This window comes from Passer domesticus, chromosome 7 (genome assembly GCF_036417665.1).
Source record: "Passer domesticus isolate bPasDom1 chromosome 7, bPasDom1.hap1, whole genome shotgun sequence".
Classification (NCBI taxonomy): domain Eukaryota; kingdom Metazoa; phylum Chordata; class Aves; order Passeriformes; family Passeridae; genus Passer; species Passer domesticus.
The window spans coordinates 8,856,644-8,881,820 of record NC_087480.1 but is presented as its reverse complement, the minus strand read 5'-3'; the positions used below and the strand labels follow the sequence as shown (position 1 = coordinate 8,881,820).

General features: G+C 50.9%; 3 protein-coding genes across 3 annotated transcripts; 2 read left to right on the top strand and 1 right to left on the bottom strand.

Moving 5' to 3' along the window:
* Positions 1–511: 511 nt before the first annotated feature.
* Positions 512–9,565, top strand: NKRF (NFKB repressing factor). Its single transcript, XM_064426760.1, has 3 exons — positions 512–862; positions 4,968–5,089; positions 7,129–9,565. Exons 1-3 carry the CDS (start codon positions 660–662, stop codon positions 9,114–9,116), a joined length of 2,313 nt encoding a protein of 770 aa, XP_064282830.1. The 5' UTR covers positions 512–659; the 3' UTR covers positions 9,117–9,565.
* Positions 9,566–12,648: 3,083 nt separating this feature from the next.
* Positions 12,649–20,420, bottom strand: UBE2A (ubiquitin conjugating enzyme E2 A). The gene is made up of 6 exons (XM_064426761.1): positions 20,173–20,420; positions 19,789–19,869; positions 19,672–19,697; positions 14,610–14,699; positions 13,526–13,614; positions 12,649–13,141 (listed from the first exon to the last, which is right to left on the bottom strand). Exons 1-6 carry the CDS (start codon positions 20,214–20,216, stop codon positions 13,013–13,015), a joined length of 459 nt encoding a protein of 152 aa, XP_064282831.1. The 5' UTR covers positions 20,217–20,420; the 3' UTR covers positions 12,649–13,012.
* Positions 20,421–21,337: 917 nt separating this feature from the next.
* Positions 21,338–25,022, top strand: STEEP1 (STING1 ER exit protein 1). The gene is made up of 7 exons (XM_064426759.1): positions 21,338–21,504; positions 21,758–21,875; positions 22,006–22,047; positions 22,159–22,297; positions 22,811–22,900; positions 23,012–23,104; positions 23,830–25,022. The coding sequence occupies exons 1-7, from the start codon at positions 21,381–21,383 to the stop codon at positions 23,890–23,892; spliced, it is 669 nt and encodes a 222-aa protein (XP_064282829.1). The 5' UTR covers positions 21,338–21,380; the 3' UTR covers positions 23,893–25,022.
* The last annotated feature ends 155 nt before the right edge of the window (positions 25,023–25,177 follow it).

Genomic DNA, 25,177 nt, shown 5'->3' with positions numbered 1-25,177 from the left:
TGTGTGTGCAGCTCGCCGGGCCCGGCGCTCCGCACGGGCACGGGAGGCCGGAGCGCGGCGGGGCTGGCGGATCCCGGCCCGGGCGGCGCAGGGCCGCCCTGGGGCAGATCCCGGGGCTGCCCGGGGAGGGCGGGCGGGGAGCGGGGCCGGGGCACACCGTGGGGCTCGGGGCTGCCGTGGGCCCGGCGCTGCTGTGGGCCCGGGGCACACCGCGAGGAGCAGGCCCTGCCGTGGGCTCGGCGCTGCCGTGGGGCTCGGGGCTGTACCGGCCCCGCTCCGGCCGCCAGGGGGCGCCGAGCCCGCCGCGCAGGCCCCGCCATGGCGGCTGTTTCTCGCGGTGTCTCGCGCGATCGTGACGCGCCGCCACGTGACGCGGCGCCGGCCGGGCCGCGGCGTTCGGCCCCGCGCGAGTGACGGGAGCGGAACCGGGAGCGGAACCGGGAGCGGAACCGGGAGCGGAACCGGGAGCGCGACGGCACCCACGGGGCGGGGCCGCCAGGGAACGGGGCCGGGGGCGGGGCAGGTGACGGGGGAGCTGAGGCTGGGCCGGGCCGCCGCTTCCCGCTGGCCCGCAGCGAGCCGCGGCCTGCTCCGCACGTGGGGCCTGGTGCCGCCGTTCGCGCCCCTGGCGGGGCCCGGCCCCGCGGCCCGTGCCCGCCATGCCGGCAGAGCCGCGGCCGGAGGCGGCGGCCGAGCCGGAGCCGGAGCTGGAGCAGTGGCGGCAGTACAACGAGACCGAGCGGCAATGGGCGCTGCGCCGCCGCTTCATCCTCCGCCACCTCCCCGCGTACCCCGGCGGCGCCATCGACCAGCTGCTGGCGCTCTCCGTGCTCTGGACCAACCACGTCTTCATGGGCTGCAGGTGAGGCTGGCGGCCCCGGGCGGGGGTCGGGGCTCAGCGGGGCGGGCAGCAGGCGGTGGAAGCCGGGCGGGACGGGAGCCCGCGGGGAGAGGCGGCGCAGGCTCCGCGGTGGCAGATCTCGGCTCCCGGTGCGTGTGGGGAGGCAGCCGCGGAGGGGATGAAAGGGGAGAGAACCACTGCCCCTGGCCAGTTTTGATTCCTCGAGTGTGCCGCTGTTTGTGCGCGGAGGGGAGCGAGGCACCGGAGAAGTTTATGTGTGTTTTGCGAGGAGTTCTTGGTGTCCCGCCCCCAGGACTCGCTGAGCTTGCGGTGCTGTGTCATTTAAATGAGGAGAGAGCTTCCCTGAGCACACAGCAGCCCGTGCCGTCCCCTGAAGGCTCTGCTTTTCTGGGAGGAGTAACCGTGGAGAGGAAGGGGAATCCTTTCCTCCAGCCGTGCCGGCTTGTGGAGCTGTGCAGAAAGGTCACCCACGTTCCACAGGCGCCTTCAATGATGAGATTGTTTTTAACTGCACGGAAGCAGTTGCTTAACGAGCAACTTCTGCAAACCGTGGCACACAGATGGACTTTTAATAATGTTCCATCCCGCAGCCTCTGTGTCATCTCTACAGAGCAAAATCAATATCTTTAAATACACATCTGCCTGTTCCCTTTTTTTTTCCCCCCCGGGTCACGTACTAAGCTGTTCTGCCCTGCAAGCACTAAAATTTAGCATAGATTTTAGACAGTTTCCAATTCCAAAGCTTGAGCAATATGTTAAAATTGAGAATATACATATATTCTTCATATAGAGTCTGTGTGGTCCATCTTAATGTGCTTGTGTGCTGTCTTGATGGGGACCTTCTCTGTGCCAGGGCTTTGGGAGTGATGCACTTAACAGCTACAGGTGCTGCTGACAGAACTGCACAGCTGTGTGGGAAGGTTTCAAATCCCAAAAACCGGTGCAGATACTTTCTGTGATGGACTCCTTCACCTGCAGCTCTCGGGGGGAGCAGATTTGGGCAGGGTGCAGTCTGGAGCCACTGGCAGTGAAGGTGTTTCCCAGAGCTGCTGTGCCTGGCTGGGAGCACTGCATGGGAGCATTCTGTGCTGCTAAAACAATTCTAGCTTTGCTCACAGTGGCCTGGGGAAGGAAGGGACCTGCAGCATTCCCTGGAACTGCCTGTGGTGTTTGGGAAGAGCTGTTGTTGATTTATCAAGCAAATAGCTTCGAAGTTGGAGGGATTTTTGTTGTTTTCCCTGAAGTTTTGTTTTGTTTTGTTTTCCTGATGCTGATTTCTTGCCAGCTGGAGGCAGCCTGTCTGTTGGACAGCTCAGCTGGTTGCAGCAGGGTGCTGGCAGTGACAGGGATGTGGGTTCAATCCCACGTGAGCCCTTCACCCAAGACTTGGGCTCCATGATCCTTGTGGGGCCCTTCCAGCTCACACTGTTCTGTGGTTCTGTGGAGAGAGATCAGAGTCTTTGCTGTGAAATCTGAGTGTTCTGCTGGGAGATGATGTGGAGGGTGCCCAGAAGGCTCAGAAAACATGGTCAGTGAGGAAGGGGTTAAGGAAAAGGCTTCATTTAGTTTAGCTGTGGATGAGAGAAGGCGCTCCTGTTCCCCGATGTGTTAAAGGTGGCTGAGATGGGGCAGTGGTGCAGGAGAGCATTGTGCTCCAGAGTCACAGGCATCAGGGGGAGGGGTGACCTGTTAAAGCCACAGCAGGGACACTCCAGTGGGGCACTGGGTTCCTCTGGGCAGCTTGGACAAACACACATTGAGAATGGTTGATCTCCTGCCTGCCCCCAGCTGAAATATGAGCCCCAGAGGTCTCCATCCTTCTGGGGAGTGACAGGTGTCAAACCTGACACTGTTCTTGCACCCTGCTGGAAGGGGACGTTGTCCACCACAGGTAATGTCATCCTGTCCCTGCAAGCCAAGAGAGAGACAGATTCCCACTCCTCTCCCTTTGGCTGCAAGAGGACGAGGCTGTGTCCTGCTTTGAAGGAAGGTGTCTGCCAAGGAAGGTGGGAACCACCCTTGGGATGGAAAATATGACCCCTTCCCCTCTCAGTTATTATAAGTTTGAAATGATGGGGCTTTCAGGCAAAGACCTGGGAAAAGGAACAGCAGTTCTTTACTGGAATGTGTGTGTACACTGTGTGTCGGTGTAAATGTGTGTACACTGTCAGTGTGTGTACACTGTGTCAGTGTGTCCCTGTGTGTCCCTGTGTGTCCCTGTGTGTCCCTGTGTGTCCCTGTGTGTGTCAGTGTCAGTGTGTCCCTGTGTCCCTGTGTGTCCCTGTGTGTCCCTGTGTCCCCTCACGCAGCCCCGGCGCGCAGAGCACAGGCCCAGCCCAGCCTCCCCTGGCTGCAGTTCCGGGCACGGCCAGCGGGGGCGCTGCTGGCTCCCGGCCGGCAGGGGGCGCGGCTTCCCCCGGGGCGGCAAACAAAACAAAAACAAAACAAAAACAAAACAAAAACAAAACAAAAACAAAACAAAAACAAAACAAAAACAAAACAAACAAACAAAACAAAATAAACAAACAAAACAAAAACAAAACAAACAAAACAAAACTAGCGGGAGCTTCAGGGTCAGGTGGACACTGAGTGCAGGGTTAAAGTGTAGCAAAAAAAGCCAGAGGCAGCAGAGAAACCACAGGCTGGGCTGTCCTCCTCCCATGCCAACAGTGAGAGAGGGAGAGGAGCTGAGCCCAGCCCCTCACCCCTGGCCAGAATCTCGTGGTATCTTTGACCTTCCAAAGAGAAAACCCTCCAGGTGAGAGAGTAGCAAGCTGCCCACTTGCAGTGGGGGCACTTTGGCCATTTCTTTAGTCTCTTTTAAGTACTGGTCATTATTTTCTCTTAGTAACAGAAGGGACAAAATTCCATGAGAGAAAGAAACAAAAGGAAAAATCCTAACCCCCAACAGGGTATCACCACTGTCTCATGTCCCTTTGATCATTCCTGGAATTTTCTTCCCATTCCCCGTTCCACTGCCTCCACTGAGGGCTGAGCTGTGCTAGTGAAGCAGAGATTGGAGTAGTCTGTGCTCAGAGTTCTCCCAGGAGTTTATATGGATCTAATTTCTGCTTGATCCTCTAAATCAGGAGCAGAAAAAGCCTGTCTTGAGTAGATTTCCAGAGTCCTTGGAACAGCAGTATTCAGAAGCTGGTGCAAATCCCTGCAGCCCAGGCTGCTGGGACAGCTGTGGCTCCTGTCTGGGCAGTGCCCACAGCTGCTTTCTGACTCTGGAACGTGAGCATACCATGGACCAGGTGCTGCATTGCTGTTCCTCCCTTCTGAACCGTGGTGTGAAGCTGTCAGAGGCTGTGTCAGGCTGTGTTTGTAGGCTCTCCTTGGATAGAAAGGTCTGGGTTTTTTTCCTGTTCAGCCTCAGCATGCAAACGGCTCGAAATCATGTGACAGATCCCCAGAGCAATGGAAAACTGATCTGGTGGGGGATGTAAGGCCTGGAGGGATGGAACAGGGCTGTGCCATGCACGTCCTGCTTGTGTGGAGCTGTGGGTGCTGCAGCAGGTCAGTTTGCTCAGAGCTTGTCACAGCCACCTCAGCTCTCGTGGTTCAGGAACCTAAAACATTTCAGTACAGCACCCACTTAGAATTTAGTTTGGCTTTTTAAACAGTGGTCGATGAAGGCTGAGTAGTGCCTTTGTCACCTGACATGGCAGTTCTGGTGTTGGTGACGTGCAGGTTCTGGCTGCTGCCCCACACAGGACTCCAGTGCCAGTCTGAGCTCCTGTGTTTGATTCACTGAAGCTGCTGCTCCTCTCTCACACCCCAGTATTCATCAGTGCAGCTGTGCCAAATACTGTGCTTTGTCAGATAATGTATTTATTTAAATTCCAGTTTAGAACACTGTCAGTGTGGTGGCTGCATGGTTATGAGAGGTGGATTCATGCAGAGCCAGGTCACTGGTGTGTGGCTGTGTGCCCGTGCCACAGCAGCTGTGGCAGGGGACAGGGGTCAGTGCTGTCTCTGCTCCAGCAGGATCAGGGGAGCATCTCCTGTGCTGTGTCTCAGGCAGCTTTAGTTCTCGTTCTACATACCAAAAGGTTGTGTGTGCCCCTGGGGCTGGCTCAGAGTGCTGCTGTTGCCCCCACAGGTACGGTGTGCAGGTCATGGAGAAGGTTCTCAAGATGGCTGAAGGCATCGACATTGGGGAAACGAGGTCCTACGAGCTGGTGCCCAGCAGGAAGCTGAAGAGACACAGCTCTCCGTCGGACAGTGAGTACCTCTGCTGTGTTAGTGACTTCCCTGTGCTGCCTGGGGCAGCCCTGGCAGGGGGGACAGCGGTGTGCCACGGGACAGCCAGCACAGCAGCCTGGAGGGCAGCCCGTGGTGTGCTCTGCTGGACTGCAGAGCAGTTCCCTCTCCTCTGGCGTCTGCATGATTCACACACAGTTCTGTCTTTGCATAAGAAAATACCATTTTTCATTTCAATTATCAGGTAATTGGTTTCCCCTGGGGACGGTGTCTGGAATCCAATACCTGTGTGGCTTTGCTGTGGTGAGGTGTGATGTTCTGACCCTAGGAGGGGTTGTACATGTGCATAGTGATGTTCAGCTCACTGATGCTGAGTTACAGCCTGCTTGGAGCTTTGAGGGGATGGGGACTAGACATGATGTGTAGTTTTGGGGTTTCTTTTTCCCCCCTGCTGGGCCTGGCAGAGTGCTGTACATGTCAGCCCAGTCCCATGGTCTTAGGGATCAGTGTTCAGCTGTTGCTTTTCCAGTGGAGGAAGTGCAGCAGGCAGAGGGGGCTGGCAGTTGGATGGCTCTGTCTGCTGGCTGCTCCATGGCACCTTCAGAGCTGCCTGCCCTCCTCTGGGCAGGAGCTGTGCGGGCAGGCCCGTGTCAGCCAGCAGTGTGGCTGTGTGAGGCACAAATGGCCACACAGCACAGGGCTCCTCTGGGCTTGGGTATGATTTCTGGCTCCGCCAAAGTTGCTTCCCTTACTCTGACAGCCAGCAGTCTTTCTGTGCTTCCATGGGCCAGCTGCAAGACTGAGGAGATACTGTTCTTCTCCTATTTTGTCTGTCACAGGCAGCAGCCCTGGGGGTTCTCCAGGGCTTGCTGCACAGACGGCATCATGAGCTGTTCTGCTGGCAAGAGCCTTTAGGTGCTGCTGCAGTGCAGCCATCAAAAGAGACGGGGAAGAAATGCAAACCTTGCCATAATTCATCAAAACTGATGGGCAAAGGATTTAATGTGTAAGAGCTTTGTCACCTGGTTTCAGCAGGAAGGAAGGGCTGTTTGTGCTGTGTGGTGTTGTGTTCACCTGCAGCGAGCTGGGTGGAGATACCTGTGCTGTGGTGGTTGATGTCTAGACAGCCTGACCTACAACAAGGCCACACACATTGGCACTGGATTGGGCAGCATTTCCCAGCACTGAGCTGGCCTTCTGCTCCTCCGATGAAATTACACACATGTACCACGTCAGCATGTGGGTGCTGAATCTTCCACAGGAGAAGTCTTGTGTAACCATCTCTTCTTAGATGTAACATATTTGCTTGTCAGCTATTTGATTCTCCCCTTCTGCAGTAGCTGTGCACACCAGGATAGTCTGTCTCATTTGCATTTCTTCTGGTGAGGAAACAAGAGGTCTGTCAGTAATGGGGCCTTGCTGCAGCTGTCCCTCGAGGCTCAGGCAGATTTCTTCATGTTTGCTGCCCTTTAGCCCAAAGCAATTACACTGAGAGAAGATGAGCTTCTATTAAGTGAGTAAGAGCCCTGTATGTTTTGGAAAGGAGGGTTTGGTACCGCTGTGTGCTACCTCAGATGAGGAGACCTGATGATAAAGTAGTTTATCTATAGTAGTTTATCAGTTTATTTATCAGATGACATCATCCTGCAACCCTGCAGCAGAGTCAGAGCTGAGGTTCTAGTCCTGCTGTGGTGTTCTGTCTTGTAGACCATAGTTTTACTTATTACTTATTTTAGTAGATTTGAAGGGATTAACTTCAGAAATGACCAGATAGGTCAGTGAGCAATGCTGGAAGGCAGCACCATGTGACTAAATAGGTAGAGATTTTTGTGTGGTAGCTGTGAAAGTGGAAATACCACTGTAGTGACCTGCACAAGAATGACTGGTTGTCTTTGATAAATTGTGAATGTCTTTTGGAAGGAAACCTTTTGGGTTTTGGCTAAGGAATGCAAATCCTGTGTTCAGAGCATGCAGGCTTCTCTTGAAGATCACTTCCTGAAAACATTGCCTCCCTGTCATAGCACATATTGGTAATTGTGTAATATTCTTCCATCTCCTAGGTCCAGAGCCAGAAGAGACTCCTGAGCCACCCAAAAAGGTGGTCCCCAAGTTCCGAGTGCGACCACGCTTTGAGCCCATACATTTTGTCACCAGCGCGGAGAAGGATGGCAAGAAGGACAATTCTCTGGATAACCAAAGGCAGGAGGTGAACCAGGAGGCAAATACAAACAGCATGGCACAGCCAGCTGAAAACTGTACAAATAATTTTGTGAATGCACGAGAGGTGAATCCCCAGCTCTCCAGCTCAGCTGGGCTTGGCTTTACAGGCCCAGCAGCAGCAGCCAAGAAGGCTGTGAATAGTGTGGACTCTACCACAAGCAACGCCGTGCAGGTTTCTGTTTCCCCTTCAACTGCCCCTTCTGCATCAGAGACTTTCCCTCCATCAGCAATAATGCTGAAGCAGAGCTTCATGGAGAAACTGTCAGCAGCTGTCTGGAAAAATCTTACTAATCCAGATGCAAACACTGGGACAGATAAAATTAACTTCACGTATCTTTTGACACGTTCGATTCAGGCATGCAAGACAAACCCTGAATATATTTATGTTCCTCTGAAAGAGATTGCTCCTGCTGACCTGCCCAAGAGCAAGAAGCTGCTGACAGATGGCTTCGCTTGCGAGGTGCGATGTCAGAACGTCTACCTGGCCACCGGCTATGCTGGCAGCAAGAACGGATCCCGGGACCGAGCCGCGGAGCAGGCAGTGAAGCTGCTCAAGAAATCCGTGGAAGTTCGAGTTGTTCAGCGCAAGTTCAAGCACACCTACCACGAGGACCTGGTGGTGTGTGAGGCAGGTGTGTGTCGCCCAGATTTCCCTCCCGCTCTCAAACCTCATGAGGAGTTCGTAGTTGCCAACAGGGACTGTGTCCCAATGCAGCCCGGTACTGAATCCATGAAGGGTTCCACGAATACCAACAAAGACTGGACTAGTTTTGTCCTCACAGAGAATGCCAGCGATGCAATAGGAATACTTAACAATTCTGCCTCGTATAACAAAATGTCTGTTGAATATAAGTATGAATTAATGCCCAACCGCTCGTGGCGTTGTCAGGTGTATCTCCAAGATCACTGCTTGGCCGAGGGATTTGGCACAAAAAAAACCAGCAAGCACGCGGCAGCTGAGGAGGCACTGAAGATCCTGCAGAAGATGCAGTCCAATATAGCATCCCTCAAAGTGACCCAGGTGCAGAAAGTGGGCTGCTCATCACGGGGCTCTGGGAGGAAGAAGGACCTGAAGGACCTGGTGATCTACGAGAACTCCAGTAACCCGGTGTGCACCCTGAACGACACCGCCCAGTTCAACAAGATGACGGTGGAGTACGTCTTTGAGAGGATGACAGGCATGCGATGGAAATGCAAGGTGATGCTTGAAGATGAATTCATCGCAGAAGCAGTTGGAGTAAAGAAATCTGTCAAGCATGAGGCAGCAGAGGAAGCCGTGAAAATCCTCAAAAAGACTCAGCCAACTGTTGTTAATAACCTGAAGAAAGGTGCTGTTGAAGACGTCATCTCCAGAAATGAGATTCGAGGTCGATCAGCAGAAGAGGCTTTCAAACAGAAGATCAAAGAAGACAACATTGGGAACCAAATTTTAAGAAAGATGGGCTGGACAGGCGGTGGCCTAGGGAAAGATGGTGAAGGAATTAGGGAGCCTATTTCAGTAAAGGAGCAGTTCAAAAGGGAAGGACTTGGGCTTGATGTGGAAAGGGTGAACAGAATCGCTAAGAGAGATATTGAAGAGATCATTCGAAACTATGCACGTTCAGACAGTCACGTTGACTTGACTTTCTCTAGAGAACTGACCATGGATGAGCGGAAGCAGATACATCAAATTGCCCAAAAATACGGTCTTAAAAGTAAATCCCATGGGCAGGGATACAACAGATACTTGGTGGTGAGCAGGAAGCGGCGCAAGGAAGATCTGTTAGACCAGCTGAAGCAGGAAGGCCAGGTTGGGCATTACGAGCTTATCATGCCCCAAGCAAACTGAGGTGAGGTGTCCCCTTTGACCAGAGACTGAGTTTCCTTGCCACTCGACTAAAGAAAGAGATGCTGCATTTTTCTCGTGGGTAATAATGACATTAAAGTATTTTACTTTGGCAATATAATTTCTAAAATGTTGTTAGGTGTTTAGAACCGACCGAATTCTGTTCAAGCGCATTAGCACAACCCAAAAGCAGTAGTGCTGTTACTGTATGTGTCTTTGATATTACTTGTTCCTTCACATTTTAATAGTTTTGTAATAGCAAACACACATGTCCAACGAGAAGGAATTTGACATAATTTAAAATTATAGGTCCCTTGCTCTTGTTGAGCAAGGAAGGAAAAAAAAAGCCTTTTGAAAAAAAAAAATTATAAAGCAAAGGAAATGCAGTCTGGGGGCATAAACTTGTATGTAAAATTGGTATTAATTTCAACAAAAATAAAGTTTTATTTCTGGAAAAAAAAAACAGTTTTGTCACACTTTGTATTAAAAAAAGTGTGAAAACTTGATTATTCTTGAGAAATACATATATCGAGGTCTTGTCTCTGCTGTGTGTATATGTACAGTATGTAAACCTTAACCAGTTTAGTGGTAGTTTTATTCATAGATTTCTCCCTTGAGTCTCCCATTCTGAGAGTCACTGAAGGCACCTTCATTGCCAGCAAATGGGACTGAGAGAATTCCAGCGCTTCTACCTTGGAGAACGGTTGACATGTGCAGATACCATGGTGAAGTGTGAAATATAAAAACTGGAGGTAAATGCAGAGCCCACGCTCAAAGATGCTCATGTAGCTTGTGGGGACTGTTATATAACTTATTTTTTTACTTGGAATATCAGCTCTTTAATCCTGAATGAAACTGAATTTGTGCCTGGTTATTTCTCTGCTCCATCCCTGCCCCGGTGTTTATGTCTGGTGAGGGGGATTCCCCAGGAAACTCCGGGCCTTGCTCTGACCACGTGTGAGTGTGGAAGCTCTCCAGGGCCAGCTTATGCCACTGGGAGGCTGGAGTGCTCCCCTCCTTTAGGGGAAGCAGCCTCTGGCCTCCATCTGTGCTGCTCTGCCAGCAGGGTTACAGGACCCCTGCTCTGTGAGCCTTGGAGAACGCTCCCTTCAGGCTTAGCAAGCTTAAAGGATAGCAGCTGACCTTGGAAGAGCCAGGAGTGGGGCATGCCTGGGGATGCTGGCTCTTCTGTCAGCAGTGGGGGCTGCAGATGCTTCTGTACCAGTCCTGCTGCAGTGCTTTTGTCAGGTCTCCTGTTGCCATGTCTCAGCCATCACCTGCCCTTTTCTGGTGCTTGTATTTGACTCTCCACATCCTTACGCCCTCCTCTACCTTTTTTCCCACCTCTTGTTCTGTTCTGGTTTTAAATGCTCTCAGGGCTGAGGTGAGGGAGGTTGCCTAACCTCTGAATGTCCTGGTGGTGAGCAGTTAGAGGGATTTTCATCCCTGCAGGGTGATGAGGGAGAGGAGAGACTGCCCTGGCAGGTGAGACTCGGGAGGCAGAGAGCAAGAGTCCTTTCCTCTCTGCCTGGCTGCAGCACAGCTTCTGCCTGCTTGGTCTGCTCAGTAACAACTTGCTGCTGCTGTGAAAAATACTATGGCAGTAAATTCTGAGAGTAAGTTTTTTTTCCTTTTGTTTGGGGTTGTTTTTTGTGCATTTCTTCTCCCTGTGTCTGAATTGTGCTCTCAAGAATGCTGGATTGTAGCAGATGGTGCTGTAGGAGTGGAAGAAGCCTGGTACTTTCTAGGGAAAGAAGTGAAGCTCCTCCTCCCTAGCTTGGGTATGCACCAGGTGGTTAGAGCTTGGTGATGCCAAGGAAGGCAGTAAGAGTTCCACTGATTCAAGATGAAAAATGCCTCTTTTGGGAGAGGTGGGGCCCAGCTGCAGTCATGGCAGCGCAGCAGGGGCAGCTGGCCCAGGCAGGTTGTGCAGGATCTTTCCTGTCCTGGGTCCTGGCTGTGCCCCCTCTGCCTGTGCAGGACTGGTGGGACTCAGCAGCGTCGCTGTGCCCAGGGGGCTGCAGAGCCTCAGCCTGCAGGAGAGGCAGCACGGGGCCATGAGAGGCTGGATAAAGGCCTGGCCTGAGCAAGGCTGAAGGTGAGATCGATTGTCTTTGGCAGCTCTGTGCTGCCCATTTCTGGCTGCCCAAAGAGTCCACTCTGTTTTGTTTTTTTTAACTGGTGAAACAATCTGTGGCTTTAGAGGGTCTTGGCTCCCTCAGAAAGGGTTGTGGCACTACAGCTGCCCCACGTGAGTCACAAGGCTGTTCAGGGTACAAGCTATCACTGCAGGTACCAATCTGCATTAAGTTTTGAAAGAGCCCAGCTACTTGTACAGAAACCAGCTCTTGTTACCTGCCACTCATCATAAATCCTGGAGGAAAGTAAATGCAATTCCTGTAGCAACAGCTCATGAAAGTTGCTGCAGCTCCTTTCTGTCCCTGCAGGTGCCCTGTCTGTCCCTCACTGCCCCTCCCCTGCACTGCCCCAGGCACGCCTCTCCCCACAGGAGGAACTGTCAGTGCTGGAGCTTCACCCCACTCCCAGCTGCTGGCAGCCCAGTTAAATAAGCACAGTTATACACTTCTTGCCTATTTATACAATAAGCACTAAGGTTACACTTTATTTACAACTTTTGAAAAATGTACAGTTTCTTACATGGGTTACTTGTGCAAAGTTATACTTTTCAACTAACAGACCAATGTGCACACAAAAGACACTGGAACAGTGGACAACACAATTGCAGGTTCCATCCCACACTGCTGCTTAAAGTTCTGTATCCAAAGGTACAAACTTGCCTTACAAAAGAAGTGACTGGACTTACAAATGTTTTTTTCAGAATTGAAAAAATACTTCCATAAAACTGAAGGGAACGAACTCAAGCATGCAGCAGTAGCTCACACAAACCACGCGGTCATCTACGAAGAGCAGAAACTGCAGAGACTCGAGCGCCTACCCTGGACCTAATTCAAACTTCCCACAAGACAAAGTTAGATCCCAAACAACTTATCTTTCTCAGCTAAAGATAAGGGGCAGGAGAAAGACACTGAAGGAGAGTAATTCCATCGCTGGAACAGGTCAGGTTTTACCTCTTCCTTAATGTGGAAGGCCTTTTGCTGAGTACCACAGCTCTGCCTGGTTTTGTCCAGTAATGCCTCGGTGACAGGACTATGGAAACCTACTGACAGTTTCTGTAGGCATGTCCTTTAAAATAGTAATAAAAAAAAGGGCTTGTTTCTCACACTCAGCAAAGATCCAAGTACCACAGCCATAGTGATTTATGTAGATCTGTACATAAATCTTGCATGTGAAGTGCAGAAGTAACAAGCATTCCAGGGTCTTACTAAATCTTTGAACTGCAATCAATCGAAGAGTTGATTTTTTTAACATGAGTAAAGGAGTTGATAAACCAATGCAAAAGGGAAACAAAAGATGATTTCTTCACCCAGTACTTAGAAATGCAGTGGGGTCTAAACCAATAGTAGAGGTAAGTGACCAGCCCGGACACATCAGCACTTTAGTTAATATCAGTTAAAAAATGTGTATGTATATAAACATCCCTTTTATCAAGCTACACATAAGCATCACTGTGTATAACACAATTACAATTAAAAGCTTAGTGTACACTACAGAAATGCACAATACTGCCCTAAGACTGGAGAGGGACCACAGAAAATGAATTCAGCATCAGTAACTCTTTTGCAAGTAACCCAAGTACAGAACGTTTGACTTCAAAGTGGGTGCGTTCTGATGTCCAAGGAGAAGAAGCTTCAGCAAGGGAGGGTGGCAACAGCACAACAGCTATTTCGCTTGCAAAGTAAATGCTAGGAGGAAAAAGATGACTCGGACACTTTGTTTATTTTCCTCATCAACAGAGTGTTCATTTGCATCATCCTGGGTCAACAGTCACGCCAGCTCTGTTCTACTATTGCAGAAACCCGTTTTTCATATTCCCGCTTATTCTCTTGGTATAGCTGAGCTGCCTGGCTGTTTGCTGGGCTGTTCGGATTTGGCTCATCCAATAGGGACTGTGCAAAGAGAAAAAGATCCTTAGGCACTGAGAAGTACAGCTTTCCAACACATCCTCTAAAGCAGCCATACTATCAGAGCAGAGATGTTAGTCCAGCTGCAGCACACTGCACCCCTGCAGCCGGAAGGCTTTAGAGGCTTTGGCCACCAGTGCCACCCCTGCACCGTGCAGGTGACCTGCTGTGACAGATGAGCATTGCTGGTGGGCCCTGCAGTGACCACCTGTGTCACTGCCTGGCCACTTCACACCTGGGCAGGATTCACTCTTTGCCAATATCATAGCTGCTATACTGGCTCTTAGGAGAGGGGGAAAAAGGTTCCCTGAGCTGTTTTTGTCAAAGCATCCTAATGCAATTCTGTCTCTTCATGCAGAGTTCTTTTACCTGTATGGATGTTAAGATGGAGGAGACATCATAAGTGGGGCTCCAGCGATTCTGAAGGATATCCAGACATATACTACCGTCTGCATAGACTGGAAAGGGTCAAAAAAACCAGCTTAAAACACAACTTGTACAGCTACTGGCTTTTCTCCCTAGTATTGCCCACTCCTGAAAACCTGTGTACAGACACACTGCCACAGCCCATGGTGTCTGACAGGCTGAAATACTGCAAAGAGGCCTCTAGGTAGGAAGAGTGAAGCTCCTCACCAACAGAAGCCTGAAGTATTTAAACTCAACCGCTGGTTATTCTCTCACAAACTTCTCATTGCAACTACTGCTGTGGAAAACCATGAACAGATTTAAGATAAAAAAATGTTAGCTACCCAGAAGTGAACCAAACAAAGAACACCCACAAACAGTTGTTCACACTCAAGGTTTCCCCATGACATCTCTACAACAGAGCCCAGTCACCTTACTCACAGCAGCTCCATGAGAACCTTCCCTCCCTGCACTGCACCCACACTTGCCAGGTTGGAAGGTTTCTGGTACTTCAGCACAAAGGCAAGGAATACCTCTCCAGCCTTTAGGTACCAAGGAAGGGGATTAATCAAACAACCCTGCTGCCACTGGCTATAGCTGGACCCTAACACTACACTTCATGGTGCACCATTCCTACAGGCATTTTGGGGAAGTGACAGATGACAGCTGCATTCACTGGTGTCACTATGCTATGTCTACCATACATACAGACAGAAGTCCAAAGCACTGCTATTTAAGTACAAAACATTCTTCTGTCAGGCTTAACAGGCAGTTGAGTGTCTCATCAGTACTGTGCTGTAACTCCTGAAAGGTAAGAGGCTCCTTCTATTGCCCCTTTCTTTTCCAGCCTGAGCACTGCTCACATATCCATCCTCACCAAAGTTACACAGCCACACTGGAATTGTGCTGCCTTATTAGTGAATCTTTTATAATAAACAGACATTTTATACAGCAAGCTATAGCAAAAAACACCCCAGCCCTCTCTTTTCCCCCACCAAACCTCCAACAAAACAGCAAAAGTAAACCCAAGCATTGTCTAAGTACTTACCATTTGGATGAAACATTTTAGAGACAAATCTGACAGTAGGTGGCTTATTTGGGTATTCTTCTGTGAATTCTATTGTTAGTTTGAAAGTTCCTGGAGTTGAAAGAGAGATAAGCAACCTTTATTCAGCATGAATTTACACAAGGGATGAGTAAGTAGCATTCCCCCACAATACACACTGACACTACTGTGCTCACACAGGCATGATGGATATGGAACACACACTGCAATCCACAGCAATTCCTTTACTCTCATGGAGTTAATCATTAACACTGAAGTCCCAGACAGTACTGGTACAAGAGTATTTCCTGTGGCTTACTGTTATTAAACCAGTCGAAAGGTTTATGGAGGGAAATAAACCTGCCCTTGGGGTTTTCTTCCAGAGCCCAATCCCAGTACACTGCAAACAACAGCAGTGGGTGTAGAGCCATCTGTGTAACATAACGTCATTCGGTCAGTCCTATCTATGGAATATGCTGTCAGAGCAAGGGCCTTGTCATTTCTTTCCTCTACATTTAAAAAAAGCTTATTTCTCAACAGCTGTAAGGTAACCAGGTCTTGCAGAAAAGTAGTATTGAAGCAGCATCCAAATCTGACTCTGACACTTTAAAATATAAACCTGACCATTTACTTCACACTAACTGGTCATCCTTAGTGAAAGACTGAGCAGAAACAGAAAACTCTGGGTGAGTCTCAATCCAACCATTTTGGCAGCCTGCACCAACCTAAGCTATTTTAGCCCTTCTCCTCAGGCTATGACAATCTGAGAATAAGAAGTCTGTCAGCTAAGCTGCACATATGGGTTCAGGGGATTAAGGCCTACTCCTGATTCAGCTCGGTAACCAAGGAACTCCACCTACTCCCCTGCAGGGCAGGCAAGCTCCTCCCAGGCAGCCCCAGAGGCAGCTGGGGAGGTTCCTGCGGGGCCCAGGGAGAACAGCTGAAGCGTGTCCCTATAAACACAGCTCTCCTGCACAAGGACTGCACCTGACACCGACACTGCAACAAGCTGCTGCTGGGCCATGCTGCCTTTGTGAAAGGGCATCCCATGTACCAGTGATGGGTGAGTCAGGCCCCCACGTCCCCCCACGCTCAGTGTCCTTGCTTCCTACGTGAGGGAGTTTTCCAGCCCTAACACAATGAAGTTATTCCTTGGGCTAGCAATCATGTGCCAATAACTGGTAAGCCAGAGAACAGATTTTTGGTTTTCCTTTTTTTTTTTGCCAGATCATCAAGGACCTACAAGATTTCCCAGGGACTCCTTTCTTTATAAGGAGATAAACTGTAACACTGAGTTACAAGAAATGAAGGTCACTGCTTTGACGTTCCAGTTAGCAAATGAAGACACAGCACAGATGCTTTAGCACTTTCTCTACAGCAGTGGGAAGTCTCAACACCCTAAAAATAAGTTTATGAATGTTTGGTTTTTTATTAGCAGCCTAACAATGTAACAGCAGAGAGCCAACACTATGCTATCTCACTGAAACAAACGAGCCAGAACAGTAGAGTTAGGATTGTTCAAATTAGTGGAAGTCTGCAGTGGGGTTTTCAAGTTCACTCCAGCTTAGTCCAGTGGCACAGAGCCAAGTCTGAGATCAGCTTGAAAGCCAGGACTGGGAAGTTAGGAACAATTTCTACCAGCTGCAAACATCAGCTCCTTAGAACCAAATGCTTAGAGATTTAACTCCAGATATTCTCAGCTGTCCCTGCCCCAGTTCTGGCTCTCAGGAGCCTCCTCCTGAAGGAGTGACTAAGCAAGCAGTAGGCTGAAAACCAAGCACAGACCATCACACAGGTTTGAGAGTAACAGCAGCAGTTTGGTCTTAGAATCTGTTTAAAACTCCTGAAAAAAAGAGAAGCTATTGTCCCACCAGAGACAGGAGAGCACTACTTCTAACACAAATCTGAGCAAGGGGCTCATCTGGAGCAAGATCCAGCTGGAGTATCTATCTACCTACTCAGATTTCCACGTCAGGGCCCAGAGTGGCAATGGCTCTTTGGAAATGCTCCACAGTATGCAACCCCTCACTATTGAGCTTTATTAAAGGGCACATCCAGAGACTTGACACACCAAAGTCCAAGGGTCACTCACACTGAAAGCCCACAACAGGTATCACAACACACTGCTGGGGATGAGCCCTTCAGGGTCCAGTCCCTTCTGTCACTAATTTTAATGCTTTCAACTGGTATTTCTCACAACTTACCCCAGACAGACATTTTTAAACCATGAATTATCATATTTACTGTCATTATTGATACTGGGATTACCACTAATCTTCGGCAAACATTCTCTTTTCTGCCCTGTACTTACCTTGCTGATCACTCCTCCCTCAGGATTTGAGTCCCTGACACAGCCAAGAGAGGCTCTGCACAGCCTGTGCCCCAGCCCCAGCTACTGCAGAGAGCAGAGCCCCTGGCCCTGCAGGGCCCCCTCACTGCAGCCCCCAGGATCAACCCTTCCTTTGCACCGCCCAAAAAGCAGGGATGATTCACTCCTGCACCAGGATACAGGATCCAAATTCCATGAGCAAGGCATAAGCCACACAGAAGACAAACACCTTGTGTCCTCTGCTCAAGCCTCCTGCACAGTCACAGCAAGGCTGGACACAACAGCTGAACTACCTGAATCTCTGAGCCAGGAATCCTCCACTGACCACAGTACCATCATCCAGCTCCGGGGAAAGGGGCCTACAGCACTGGGACAGCCCGGATTTCCGTGGCTGTGCCAGCATTACCACTTCAGATGCCACACACGAAGGTTCTTAGAAATACAGTGAAGGGCAGGGTAAATATCCCCAGGGTCCTCCTGCAGACACCTGCAATCGACTCCTCTCAAACCAGAAGATGGAAGCTGTGCTGCTGATCTAAATTAGTGGCTGCTCCTAAGCTGAGCCAGCCTGCACACGGAGTTGTGAAAACACCCTCCAAAGTCTGGGGGTGGACAAGGAGGGATATCAGCTGCAGAATGCTGCACAGCAAGTAAACAAATGTGTTTCAACTTCAGGTTTGCAGCCCAGACAAACTACACCACCCCAGAAGCTGCAAGCAGAGAAGGGCCTCACCAGAACAAGGATAAAGAACAGTAATTCTCATGATGTTGGTATCATTACACCTCTAGAATAACAACTCTCCCCAAATTTCACAGGCTACTTTTGCAAGAACTAAGCTATCTGAAATTTTACAGTACCACCACAGAGTGAAGGAGCCTAAAAATGAAAAAGAACACTGACCTGCAAAGGCTTCAGAGCAAGATTCTAGAGTTTCAGTGTATCTTGGAGTCACAAGGGCCTGTGCAGTTGCCAAGCAAGTCCAAACTAACATGTTGTTAAATTAGAATTTCCTTACTCTTACCTACATGAAGCTGCACTGCCATCATGGGAACAGTGCTGCTCCACTCACTGAATGGGAAAGCACAGCTGAGGCACCAAGAAGCCCTATCTCCAGGCTCCACTCAGTGCTCTGGTATCTAGGAAAGTGAGATGCATCCAGAGGGCAGGAGATAAGCAGATATCCTGCAACACAAGACACATCTGCTTTCCCGAGCACACAGTGTGAAAACACAGGCTCTGCTAAGAGAAGAGCAATCCATCACACCCTGGGATTACATGGTGACACCAAGCAAAGCAGGACAGCAGCAGCAGCCTCAAGCATCTGCCTGAACCTCAGACTGCTGTGAGTGCAGCATGTCCTCAGCACCCACAACAGCCTCAGGAAGCACAGAGGAGATCAATGTCAGGGCTCTCCAGAGCAGCCCTCAGCCTTCTGCAACTAAATGGAAATACATGGGAAAAAGCCCTTACAGCATCTGTTAACCACATGCTGAGCTGGAGGAGCCCGAGCATGGCAAGAAGCTGCAAGGAGACAGCTTTCTGCTCCAGACAGTGAATCACTCTATCAGCAGCAGTGCTCCAAAGCCTAAAGCAGCTCTAGCAACCCCCACTGAAGTGAAGTGAGCCCTTCTTTAAGGGTTACCAGATGAGACAGCAGAGCACATTTAGTCTAGCTGTTCTATCATGCAATATTTTAACTCCAAGTTCTAAACATCAGACTGCTGAAGCTGCTACTCTAACAAATCTCTTAACTAATAAAATTCATTAAAAAGAAGTGAGTCTTCAGTTTTCTTAGGCCTGAAATATTTGAGGTCTTCAAAATCTTCACAGAGAAATACAGTCTGCAGTTTAGAGGCACATCCACAGGTGCTACCTCCATGGTAAACAAAGACAAGGGAGTTAGCCAAGAACAACATTAGAGTGAAGGAATTTTTCCTATGCTTTTGTCATGAGTCATGGAGATCTAAGATTAATTATAGCCTGCACTGAAAGTACCTTAAAAAATGCATCACTGATTTCAGTTAGACAGTATTTCATGTCTAACAGGTTTTCACAAGATGCTGGAGCACTCAGACAGCATCAGCAAACCTATCAAAGTCAGTAAGGCCAGATGGAAACTACAGGAATGTCACCAGGACCTATTCAGTCAGCTTTTAAACTTAAAAAGTCTTTTCAACCTTAAGCCCTGAATGATACCAATTGTAGCAGAGCAAAATAAATGACATGAAAAAGCCACTCTTCTGAACTTCCTCAAACATTCAGCCCATTTCCTACTTCAGATGACTCACGCTGGAACTGCTCACAGAACACTTCCAGCATCAGAAAAAAACAGAACTCAAACAAAAGACAACAGTTCTATGCCAAGTTATTGATGGTTACCCAAACATGAACGTCCCTAAAAACATGACCCAGAGTTCAACAGATAAGTTGGCAGAGACCTTTAAAATTACTTATAACAGATGTAACAACTACATACAAGACCGTACAAGCTAGCTTGTATTTTTTTGTATGTAAACACAGCAATCTAAATCTACAACACTTTCTGAGAGCAGGGTTAGAAAAGCAGTATTTACATAAATAACATGTTCACACGTGTGTGGCAGAGTGAACATGCACCCACGTCCCCCCGCCGCCTCCAGGCCCACACCTGTTGCAGAGCCCACGGCAGTGACACCAAGGCCGTGTCACACCGCAGCAGCTCACCCCAGCCAGCCACACCCCAGCCCCGCACTTACCGTCCTCGAAAGGGGTCCCCTCGGGCCTGGAGAAGGGAAAGCAAAGCACAGCGTTACCCCGCTGGCAGCCCGGCTCCGGCCCCCCGCGGCCCGCCGCCCCCTTCCCCGCCGACTCACCCGAAGATGACGGCGTTCCACACCATGATGTTGTTCTCCGAGGGGGCCCCGCTCACCCCGGCCGGGGGATCCTCCTGCAGCCTGCGGGCACAGCGCCGGTGAGGGGCCCGCGCTGCGCAAACGGCGTAACCCGCCCCGCCAGCGCCAACGGCGCAACCCGGCCCAGGAGCGCCCGCCTGCGCAAACGGCGTAACCCGGCCCGGCAGCCGCCGCTGCGCAAGCGGCGTAACCCGCGGCAGGCAGCGCCGCCCGCGCTACGCAATCAGCGGAGCGCGCCTTGCCCCGCCGCCATGTTGTGCTGCCCCCTCCTCCCCCGGTAGCGCTCGGCCCTTCGTCCTCCTCCCGCCCGCCCGCCCCTTTCCCCTCGGCCCGCGGCCTCGGTACCTCTTGAAGTCCCGCATGAGGCGCCTACGGGCCGGAGTGGACATGGCGGGCTGAGGGTTATAGCTCAGGCATACACTGCCGGAGGGAGCGCCGGGCGCGGCTGAGGTTCGAGCTCCGACTGAGGCGGCGGCGGCGCTGACGGACAGGAGCGATCGCGGCCTCTACCACTGCGGCGGGCGCGGGGGGGGAGCCTGGGCTGCACCGACTCCTGCGCCGGCAGCCCGACGGTCCCGGGATGTACCAACGGCGCGGGGGGAGGGGGGCGGAGCCGGATGTGGCTGAGCCCCCGGCCCAGCCTCTACCACCACGGCGGGGGGCGGCGCCTGGGGGCGGGACCAACGGCGGCGGAGGGCGGGGCGTGACGTCACAGTGACGTCACGGGGGGCGGCGGCGCTGCGGGCCGGGACCAAAACAGTTCCGTGGGGGGAGCGCGGGCCGGGCCGGGCCGGGCCGGAGCGGAGCCTGTTCCGCCTCCAGCACACACAACCGTGTCTTGGGAAGGCAAACAGCACCACTCCGAACGCCCTCCTTCCTCCTCCTCCCCCAGATTCCTGAGCTGAGCACGAGCCCTGTGCTCTGGGGCATCCCTGGCTCAGCTGGGCTCAGCTGTGCTGGCTGTGTCCCCTCCCAGCTCCTTGTGCACCCCCAGCCTCTCTGCTGGGCTGGGCTCAGGGTAACCCCTGCTCAGCAGTGACAAAAACACCTCTGAGTTACCAGCACAAATCCAGCACAAATCCCAGCTACTGTGAAGAAAATTAACTCCATCGCTGTAAAAACCAGCACAACTGCTACACTGCATTTTCTGCTTCCGCAGAGGGTGTTTCCAAGGGAAAAATAAGCAATTTTCCACGTTTCTTTAACAACTTTTGGAAATAAAGAATCTCTCCGCTGTCGTGTAAAGCAGGCTGGCTGGGCTGTGTCTCTCGACTTTATCCTCACGTGAAATTCCATGTAACCCAGCTGTGTGAGGCGGCTGAAGAAGGAGGCACGGGAGGAAGCCCAGTGAAAGGAAGTTCACGCTGCCATCCCGGCCGCGCTGTGAGCCTGCAGTGCGGACCCTTCCCGCTGTGCAGGCCTGTTCAGTGAGCACCGTGCGGGCTCGGGCGCCGTGGGGAGCAGCGCGCTGCGGCGCCCGGCCGGAGGGGCGCGGAGCGGCGGGAGCCGCCCCGGCGGGCGGGGCCGGGCCGCGCTGCCAGCCCGCCGCCGCCATGCCCAAGGTGGTGTCGCGCTCCGTGGTGTGCTCCGACACCCGCGACCGCGAGGAGTACGACGATGGCGAGAAGCCGCTGCACGTCTACTACTGCCTGTGCGGGCAGATGGTGCTGGTGCTCGGTGAGCCGGGGCCGGGGCCAGGGCCGGGCGGGCCGGGCGGGCAGGCCGCGGCCCGGCGCGCACAGGGCCCGGCAGGCGGCGGCGGGAGCGGGCCCGGGATGTGGGACACGGGCCCGGGATGTGGGACACGGGCCCGGGATGTGGGACACGGGGCCGGGATGTGGGACACGGGGCCGGGATGTGGGACACGGGTGCGGGTTCGGGGTGCGGGTTGCGGGTTCCCGGCGCCAGCCCGGCCCCTCGCTCCCCGCAGATTGCCAGCTGGAGAAGCTGCCGATGCGGCCCCGGGACCGCGCCCGCGTGATGGACGCGGCCAAGCACGCCCACAAGTTCTGCAACGCCGAGGAGGAGGAGAGCGTCTTCCTGCGCAGGTGGGCCCGGCCCCTGATGCCCCGTCCCTCTGAGCCCGGCCCGGGAGCGGGCTGCCCTGCTGCCCTCCCGGCCGGCTGGGAGCCGCCCTGGCTCCGTGTGCTCCGCTCAAGCGCTGCCTCTCTCCCCCAGACCCGAAGGCATAGAGCGGCAGTTCAGGAAGAAGTGTGGCAAGTGAGTGACCTTTTTGAGTCTTTGGAGTGGCTTTTAGAATCTTTTTAATGAGGAATCCATAGGAATCCAGAATCTGGGTTTCCTCTCAGCTGTGCATATTTCTGTTTCCAGGTGTGGACTGCTGCTCTTTTATCAACACCAACAGAAAAATGCTCCTGTGACGTTCATTGTTGATGGTGCTGTGGTCAAATTTGGCCAGGGTTTTGGGAAAACAAACATATATACTCAGAAACAAGAACCTCCTAAAAAGGTGATTTGCTTTAAAGAACAAGGATACCTTTGCTTTTCTCAAGGTGTTGTGTATAAAATAACTTAATGGTGAGGGGAGAGAAAAGAAAAAGAAAAGGACCTCTGAACAGTAACTCAATTTTGTGTCTTGTCCATGTCTACCTTAAGTTTTCCTTGACAGTGGTCACTGCAGTTTGAAGCCCTAGCATTAAAGGAGAGCAAAATCAACTCTAAAATCTAGACTGTGCCTGATGTTTAGGCTCAGTTAACAGAAAGTTTCCAGTTGTAAGTTGGTCAGGTTGGTAGCCTGCACAGTGATTCTCAAAGTCTGGTTTATCTACTGTATATCAGCAAGCTTGCTTCTGGTAATGAAACCTTTAAGCCCAGAAATCACTGAGCATAATTCCCCTTTGCCACCCACAGAGTTCAGGTAATCTTGATGACTTGCATAAAAGGCCTTAAAACTTTTGGAAGGAGGAAGCAACTGGCACAACTGTTGCCAAGATTTAACAGAATATTCTTGTTTTTTGCCCAGGTGATGATGACCAAACGGACCAAGGACATGGGCAAGTTCAGTTCTGTCACAGTCTCCACAATTGATGAAGAGGAGGAGGAGATTGAAGCGGTGAGTTTTGGATGCCCTTAGTGGCAGCCACATCTGAGCTGGGCAGAGCCAGCAGTGGTCTCACTGTTTGGATGAGATGTAGTTACTCTGGGGTTTGTGTGTGTATTTCAGAGGGAGATTGCAGACTCTTATGCACAGAATGCAAAAGTGATTGAGAAGCAGCTGGAACGCAAAGGCATGAGCAAGAAAAGGCTACAAGAGTTGGTGAGTTTTTCTTTGGTGCTGAACACAAAGCTCTGAGATGTGTTGGCTTTGTACACAAAAGCCATCTTTCAGCTCATTCTGCAAGTCTAGAGAGGTCCTGGTATGGTCACAGGCAGCTTGCAGCTTTGTGAGGATGAGATTTCCTTTACAAGTTTTATAAAGATGTTCTAGTGCCCCGAACTTAAAATAGCCTTGAGAGCTAACTGAGAGCAGCCCGCAGAGTGCTTGCAGGGAGGCTTTGTGTGACCTGTTGGACGAGGAGCAAGGGAAGGGGAGATGAGGCCATGGCTTTGCCAGCCTGCTGTCATGCCTGCTGGGCAGAGCAGGTCATTGCCGTGAGGCTCCAGGGCACAGCAAGGCTCCTGTGGAGGATCTGCAGCTCAGCTGCTACTGCAAGGGGCACTCAAAGAGTGAATGGCAACAACATCACAACTGATCTTACCTCCTGTGACAGGGGGATAGTAGGTGGAAAGGGGGAGGAAATGTGCAGCTTCCACCTGAGGATAGAAAGTATGAAATTGCCTCTTGGGCAGTTGGTTTTGGGCTCTTTATGATTTTGAAGATGGTCCTTGTTTTGTACATCAGCAAAGCACTTGAGCTACTCTTGCTCCTGGTTTTGGAACTGAAAAGTTTGCTTGGTCAGACAAGAAGAGCAAACTTAATTGGAGCTCTGAAGGGAAAATTATCCAGACATGATTTAATTCTACCTTAATTTTCCTATTCAGGCTGAGTTGGAAGCCAAGAAAGCCAAGATGAAGGGAACCCTGATTGATAACCAGTTCAAATGAAATGCTGTGTATCTGCTGGGTATTTGGAGACAGGAGAAAACTACCAAGAGCTATCACAGTTCTGTCAACAAAGCAGGAGTAACAGACAACGTTCAAGAGTGGCACTGTGCTGCAGCCAGCTTGGAGGATGAGAACCTCTCTGACCCCTCTGCATAAGTGATACTCTGGGTACCAATCTTAACTTGGCACTGGAGACTGTTCAAACTGCAGTTCTGTACTGCAGATCCAGTGTTATGAGCAGACTCTTCCAGGCAGAATATTTATTTCAAGAAAATCTTTGCTGGGTGCCTTTCCAAGTTCACCTTTAGATACCTGTCTTTTTATTTGTAGCTTTCAAGTGTGTTTCCTTGAATACATTAGGATGACGGGTAACTGTACAACAAAGAAATCCTTACAAAAATAAGCTCTATGCCTGTTGTTAATTTTGTTATTTTAAACCTATCCAAAAGGTGCAGCAGCTGAGCCATGCCATTCCTACACAGTCTGGAACAACTGGGATGCAAGGCCTGGGCATGGTGCTGCTGCTCACCCTGACCTGCCAGAGGCAGCCAGCACAGACTGGGCTGCTGCCCTGCAGTCTCAGCTCCTGCTGCACACCACAGGGCTGCAGCTGTACAGAATTACACATACCAGAGTGTAAAATCTAAGCCTGTTTTAAACTACTGTAAATAAAAACTGCTACTAAGGAGTTCAGATACTTGGTTGGAAGTTACTGATACAGCCAGTGATCATTAAAGAATACAACTGCACATCTGAACTAGCCCATTGGGCAAAACAGTATCAGTATTTGGAGCTGTGAAATGTGATGGAAAAATTGTTTTGAATGTACTGACCACCAAGGGCTTGGATAGACAACATTATACACCAGTTTTTAAAGTGCCCTGTTTGGGTAATTGTACTTTGTGCCTCTTGTGTGATGTAATAACAGGGTTCTCTAGCCCATGTCTTCATTGCTCTCTATTGGATGAAATACCAGATTTGAACTAAAACATCCTCCTGAGATGTTCTTGCTCTACCAATAAATGCATCATAAAATGCAAGCAATGAACAAGATGCTTCCATCTCCCACAATTATTACGGAAAACTTTCTCTAATCAATAAAGATTTTCCATCTGGTTTTATAGCCCTGACTGGGAAGACTGAGATCTGTGTATCTAAGGATCTATCCTCTCTTTCTCGGGAAAACAAGGAGTAAAAGAGGGAGTGAACTCTGCCCAGAGCCAGCAGAGATGGGTTGGTAGATCCTGGGACAATTTAATGCCAGGTTGGTAAGCAGGTGTTCAGG

Bases quoted from the DNA above. Each gene is read 5' to 3' on its own strand.
- NKRF (XM_064426760.1), top strand. From the start codon at position 660: ATGCCGGCAGAGCCGCGGCCGGAGGCGGCGGCCGAGCCGGAGCCGGAG. The intron at 863-4,967 runs GTGAGGCTGGCG...TTGCCCCCACAG, and splicing joins CACGTCTTCATGGGCTGCAG to GTACGGTGTGCAGGTCATGG. The intron at 5,090-7,128 runs GTGAGTACCTCT...TCCATCTCCTAG, and splicing joins ACACAGCTCTCCGTCGGACA to GTCCAGAGCCAGAAGAGACT.
- UBE2A (XM_064426761.1), bottom strand. From the start codon at position 20,216: ATGTCCACTCCGGCCCGTAGGCGCCTCATGCGGGACTTCAAGAG. The intron at 19,870-20,172 runs GTACCGAGGCCG...CTGTGCCCGCAG, and splicing joins CTCATGCGGGACTTCAAGAG to GCTGCAGGAGGATCCCCCGG. The intron at 13,615-14,609 runs GTAAGTACTTAG...GACCCTTTCCAG, and splicing joins TAAAATGTTTCATCCAAATG to TCTATGCAGACGGTAGTATA.
- STEEP1 (XM_064426759.1), top strand. From the start codon at position 21,381: ATGCCCAAGGTGGTGTCGCGCTCCGTGGTGTGCTCCGACACCCGCGAC. The intron at 21,876-22,005 runs GTGGGCCCGGCC...TCTCTCCCCCAG, and splicing joins GAGAGCGTCTTCCTGCGCAG to ACCCGAAGGCATAGAGCGGC. The intron at 22,298-22,810 runs GTGATTTGCTTT...TTTTTTGCCCAG, and splicing joins AACAAGAACCTCCTAAAAAG to GTGATGATGACCAAACGGAC.